Source organism: Grammomys surdaster, unplaced genomic scaffold, assembly GCF_004785775.1.
Source record: "Grammomys surdaster isolate TR1022 unplaced genomic scaffold, NIH_TR_1.0 272, whole genome shotgun sequence".
Taxonomy (NCBI): domain Eukaryota; kingdom Metazoa; phylum Chordata; class Mammalia; order Rodentia; family Muridae; genus Grammomys; species Grammomys surdaster.
The window spans coordinates 1,146,239-1,152,238 of NW_021604713.1; the positions used below are offsets into that span (position 1 = coordinate 1,146,239).

A 6,000-nucleotide genomic window follows, 5' to 3' on the forward strand; every position below is an offset into this window, starting at 1 on the left:
TTGTGTAGAGCTAACCTTTCCTGTGGGAAGCCAGTAAGCACACAGGTCTTAGACATGTTGTATGGCTTGACTGAAAACTTTGTTTTCCACTCTTAGCATCGTAGTTACATGAAGGATTATGGAAGAAAGGTTTCCTGCAGTATCTGGTACATCGTTTTGGTTGTTTGGTTTTTTTTTTTTTCATCAGATTCAAGTCATCAGTTTTCATTTTTTTGTGATTTCTTGTAATATATGCCACTGGTGTACTATTTGTTCAGCTGATGCGATCATTTACAACATAATTGTACTGTACCCATATGTGAAGATTATTTGGTTGAATTTAATGATTTGTGGTAGGTGGGAGGAATGTTGAACATTTTTTTTTGTTAGCCTATGTTTAAATAATAAGATTACATATGGCCTAGACATGGTGGCACATCCGTGTAGTCTGGTACTTGAGAGGCAGAGGCAGGAAGATCTCTGTGGGCTCCAGGCCAGTCTAATCTACATAGTGAGTTTCAGTCCAACCAGGACTACATAGTAAAACCTCTCCACCCCCACCCCCCAGAAAAGAATTACATGTATTATACTTGATTAGTGATGAGTTTTTAAAAAGTGATTGCATATAGGTAAAACACAACAAAATGTGAATTTTATATAAGCTATCAGAATTAAACCTAGATGATTGTTGATAACTTTAGATAAAACATCAAAGGCTTGATTTGTAAAAACAGTTGATAATTTGGGCTTCATTAAAGTTAAATTCTAGGGTAAAGATTAGAGAAATGGCTCAGTTGGCAAAGTACTTTCTCCACAAGCTTTAGAATCTCAGCTTGAAGTACTTGTCAGTCCTCCAGAGGGCCCAAGTTTTGTTATGAGCCTACATGAGGTATGTCACATTTCCCTGTAGTTCTGACTCCAGGCAATTGGCTGTCTTGGGCATCTGCATACACATTGCATGCAGACACACACACACTCACATAGTAAATGTTTTAAATATAATAACTATACATGTTTTCTTATATAGTAACAATGCAGTTTGCTATATTTTCCAATTTTAAGCATTGTCAAAGACATTGGCCAGATATCAAAGCCATCCCTTATAGCTTAAAAGACAACTTAATAGTTTGAATCTAAAAGGATGAACTGTTTCTTACTTGTTCTTTTGACACAGAGAGGTAGCTCATCACAAAGCAAGGGACAGCTGGCTCACATGGTTCTGTTCCAGACACTGAAATGTACCTTGTTGATATCCAAACTGTAAAATTTTAAAAACTTATCTTGAAAAATTATGTGTGTGTCTGGGTGCTTTGTCTTCATGTTTGTCTGTGCCTCACGTGAGTGTCTGGAGCCCTTGGAGGCTAGAAGAGGGCGTCAGATCCCCTGGGACTGCAGTTACATAGTTACACACTGTCATGTGGGTGCTGAGGACCAAACCTGGGTACTCTGGAAGGCTCTGAAATTTAAAAACTTCTAGTTAGCACCTTTCATGTGAGAGGCAAATGAATCTCTGGGTTGTTGATATATTGCTTGTTGGAATGGAATCTTTGGTAGTGCACTCATATATTAAATTTACACTTTTGCTTTTAAAAGGTATTTGATTTGCGGCAGTGTCACCGGCAGATGCAGCAACAGGCGGCCACTGCGCAAGCTGCAGCTGCTGCCCAGGCAGCAGCTGTGGCAGGAAACATCCCTGGTCCTGGGTCTGTAGGTGGAATAGCCCCAGCAATTAGTACGTATGCCTTTGATTTTTCTGTTCAAAGTGCAGTGGTGACTTTTAATCTTGATTCACTCAGTTGATTGTTTGAAGAAATAATAGAAATTAAATTTTTTTACTGGGTTATAACATTTGAATTTGTAAAAACCTTTCTTCTATTGTAGTTTCACTTTTCCTAGGATAGGAGCCTGTTTGCATCAGGCCATAAAGGGGGTTGGCATATCTCAGTCTCTCCTATTACACTTACTGAGTGCTCGGCTTTGTGCTGATGGGAACAGATATTGCAGGTTCAGAACTGGACAGCTCCATTTAGAAACCGTATTCTGAGAACAGAACACTAAGTGAGGGTGGCAGTTTATAACTTGTAGACTTTTAGTTTTAGAGTGAAATCGAACTGTGCCAGGTTTCACACTGATGGGGAATTTTTTACTGCAGAGTTAAACTCCTGGCTATAGACTTTTATGATGGAAACACGTGGCACCCATCTTGCACGTCTGAAGGCATAACTAGTGATTCATTCAACCCCTGTTCTTAACTTCTGCAGTGTGGTAAGCAAATCACACTGGTGCAGAGACCTGTAGGGGCCCTGCGGGTTCTCCACAGCACTTGCAAATTCTTCCCATTGGTTTCATGGTACGAATGATCAGTGTGGACTGATGACGTGGCCGTCCTGACTAGGAAATGAGACAGAGTCTGTTGTGACATAGGTTCAAGAGTCACAATTTAGGTATACACACGACATCACTAATTCAATTAAACAAGATTGGGGATCGTAAACCATTGGCTAGTTTTAGTGTTGTAGACATGATCTGTTTTCTTAAGAATTCAGACCAGTATTGAATTTCTTACTTTTATCCATGCTTCCCCGTCCATATCATCTCAGAACTGAGAGACAGATACAAGTCAACTGAGATGTCTAAGGCCAAGTATATGACCCTCTGATTATTAGTCCTGTCTTACTCTAGTGGGGCAGTTTTGATGCTGAGGTTCTGAGAACTGTGGACATGCCCTGTCTTTCACAGAGAAGTTGATTTTTACTCCTATACTCTACTTCTGAAGAGGAGGGTGGGGGGAATATTGGTGCCGTGTATAAATTTACTTGCTCTCTGGTAGTTAAAATACATATATGAAATATAAACTGTCTTAACCAAATTTTCACTCACCACTGCTAAGGTTTACATCTGCAGTTACTGTTGACACTTTGACAGAGAAGGTGTATGCTGAGAGGAAAATAAGTTAAAAGGGCAAACTGTGGGGAGGATGGGAAGAGAGGACCCTGCTCCCTGATACCCTCCCCACTTCTGCTTCTGTTAGGTCTGTCTGCTGCTGCTGGCATTGGTGTAGATGACCTCCGGCGCTTGTGCATACTCAGGATGAGCTTTGTGAAGGGCTGGGGCCCAGATTACCCGAGACAGAGCATCAAAGAAACCCCATGCTGGATTGAGATTCACCTCCACAGAGCTCTGCAGCTTCTGGACGAAGTCCTGCACACCATGCCCATCGCGGACCCACAGCCTTTAGACTGAGATCTCACTCCACAGACGCCCTAACCATTTCCAGGATGGTGGACTATGAAATATATTCGTGTTTATAATCTGAAGATCTATTGCATTTTTTGTTCTGCTTTGTCTTTTCATAAAGGGTTGAAAGATGTGTTTGCTGCCTTGCTCTTAGCAGACAGAAACTGAATTAAAACTTTTTTTCTATTTTAGAACTTTCAGGCATGGCTCAGAGCTTGAAGATCAGGAAGATCCAGTTCTTACTAAATCTTCACTGGTTGTTATGTATGAAGGAGTCATTCCAGTGCTGGGAGCTCAGCCTTTAAGTATGTGAGCGCTCCTTACATGCAGGACACGGGTGTGTGACTCTGCAGAATAAAGTCAGGGTTGCTGATTTTAAGGCTGAGAAGTTCTCAAAGTTAAGTCACCTGTTACTTAGTGGGCAAGTTATTGTTGAACATACTGTGCTCAAGTGGCATGTGGGTGAGCCAGTTTTACCAAGAGCAACTTCACTCTCTTTTAAAAACCTTTTATCAACCTTTTATTCAGAATGTTTTTTTGCAAGTTAAACAGTGAAGGTGAATTAAATTCATACTGTCTTGCAGACTTCAGGGTTTTTCCCCCAAGACAAAACACTAATCTGTGTGCATATTGACAATTCCTTACAATTATCAGTCAAAGAAATGCTGTTTAAGGTTACAATTTTTATCCCTAATGGATGACCATTATCAAGGTGTATACTTGGCCCTGTTAAACAGTAAATGAATTCTTCTATATTTCTAGGCACAAGGTTGGTTATTAAAAAAATAAAATAAAGCCTAGGGGAGGAATTTTTTTCCCTTAATTCATAGGGAGAAGGTTTTGTATTTATAAAACACTAAAGCAGTGTTGCTCTGCCTGATGCTTCACTGTTCTGCAAGGTGGCAGTGCTTCAACTAAAATAATGAATAGTTTGGAAACTGCTAAATTCTATGTTAAATACTGTGCAGAATAATGGAAACAGTGCAGTCGGTAACAGGTAGTTTGGATATTTTTGTACTTGATTTGATGTGTGACATTTTTTCATATACTGTTTAAATCATGTATGTTTTGACATTGTTTAAAATTCAGTTTTTGTATCTTGGGGCAAGACCGCAAACTTTTTTATACCTTTTGGTTATTCTAAGCCCTTTGTTTGCCATCATTGATCTCTCGGCGGTGACTTTGTATAGAGATTGGAGTAGAATTGAGACGCGTTGACTGTACCACAGACACAATATGTATACTTTTTACCTAGTTACTAGCGTAAATAAAACTGAGTCAATATATGAAGTTGAATTCTAGGTTTGGTTTTTAAAATGCTTTCCTTTTGCACTTTTGAGTCCAATCTCAGTGGCAAGACACCTACTAAATGACAGGTGACAGCCGGTTGTATTGTGCAGCTCTGGTTTCCCTCCACACTCTACCAGGACTTTCCTGTGTACATTATGGATCATGTGTAGAGTTGGGTAGCTTTTGAACTTTTATTTTACTGTAGCCAAAAAAAAAAAAAAAATAGTCTTGGATAAATAGTGTGAATAAAATCAACATCATCATTGAGATGTTTTTACTCTTTTGAGAGTTTTCTGTGAATTTTAAATTGCAGTAGGCATTTGAGCTCTGGAAACACTGTGCATAGCAGTTTTCTCTGTGACAACAGAAATGACCATGCCCTGCAGCCTACTTCAGAAGTTTCGGAGGCTCCTAGAAACCAGAGCGCTGCTGTGACTGTACATCTCAGTCCAACGAACACATCTTGTTTTGTAAAAAGCTTCTTCACCAGTTTCTACTCTTATGTACTTATAAATACTTTTGTTACAGACCTAATTTTATTTGTATAAGTTTGGTGATTTCTTTTTAAAATGTTGTATTGACAGAATTATAAAAAGATACCTTCTTTAGAAATGTTTGTCTTTAGACCCATTTCACTATGATTGGGGAATAGGAGTGAGAAGAGTAAGTTTTAGTGTAACAAGTTTTTAAAGTCCAGGTTATCTGACCATGCAATGCTGTAACTTGATGCTTCCTTTTGTACTTTATGGAAAGTTTCCCATATTTAATCATCTTCATAAACTATGTGGGAAATATTTGCTAAGAAGTATCTCTTCAGAGCCAAGCCACCTGTCTTGGTTTTCTTACTAAGAGCCATAGAAATTATTTCTAGTTATTGATGAAGTTTGTAATTCGCCTGTCCTATGCTTTTAAGGAGTCTAGAATTCCTAACAGCTCAGTTAAACTGTTTCATTTTGTTCCTTATACATTGCTATCTTTGAATAAGACTTTAAAAAAAAAAACTTTCCTAAGTTTAAAAGGTTTGGGATAAAATAGTTTCCATAGTTCTTAGAGTCTGATTATGATGTGGGTATGGTTCTGGGTGGGTGTTTTCTGAGTTGTAACTCAGAAGTCTCCCAAGATTAAATTTCAATGGACACTGGGTGAGAAGTGAATTAGGCCTACCCAGTTTGAACCCGTTCTACTCTTGTCTTGTGCCTTTCTGTGCATGATTAAAGAGAATCCGTAATGACATTGCCTTTATTTGCTTGGAAGTAGATTCTTTTCTGGGATAGAGTCTACCTTAATTGTTGTACTTTACTGCCCCTGCTGTTCACTGCCGTGAACTTGCTTTTTTCCACAGTCTTTGTATTGCCCTAACCCATTGCTCCAGTAAACAGTGCAGGATCACAGACAGGATGAGCTGGCCAAGGGAACACACCTGCAGAATCCAGCAACCAACACATGCTTAGCTGTGCTGTATTTCAAAGTTAAAAATCCAGTTTTGTGGGTAAT

At 39.1% G+C, this 6,000-nt stretch overlaps 1 protein-coding gene across 1 annotated transcript in view; it reads left to right on the forward strand.

Moving 5' to 3' along the window:
- Nucleotides 1-5,744, forward strand: part of Smad4 (SMAD family member 4) — a 37,982-nt gene extending 32,238 nt beyond the window's left edge. Inside the window, exons 10-11 of the mRNA XM_028776752.1 lie at nucleotides 1,573-1,711; nucleotides 3,011-5,744. Of these exons, the coding sequence (XP_028632585.1) occupies nucleotides 1,573-1,711; nucleotides 3,011-3,222 (351 nt within the window). The 3' untranslated portion in view covers nucleotides 3,223-5,744. The remainder of the gene's footprint in view (nucleotides 1-1,572; nucleotides 1,712-3,010) is intronic.
- The last annotated feature ends 256 nt before the right edge of the window (nucleotides 5,745-6,000 follow it).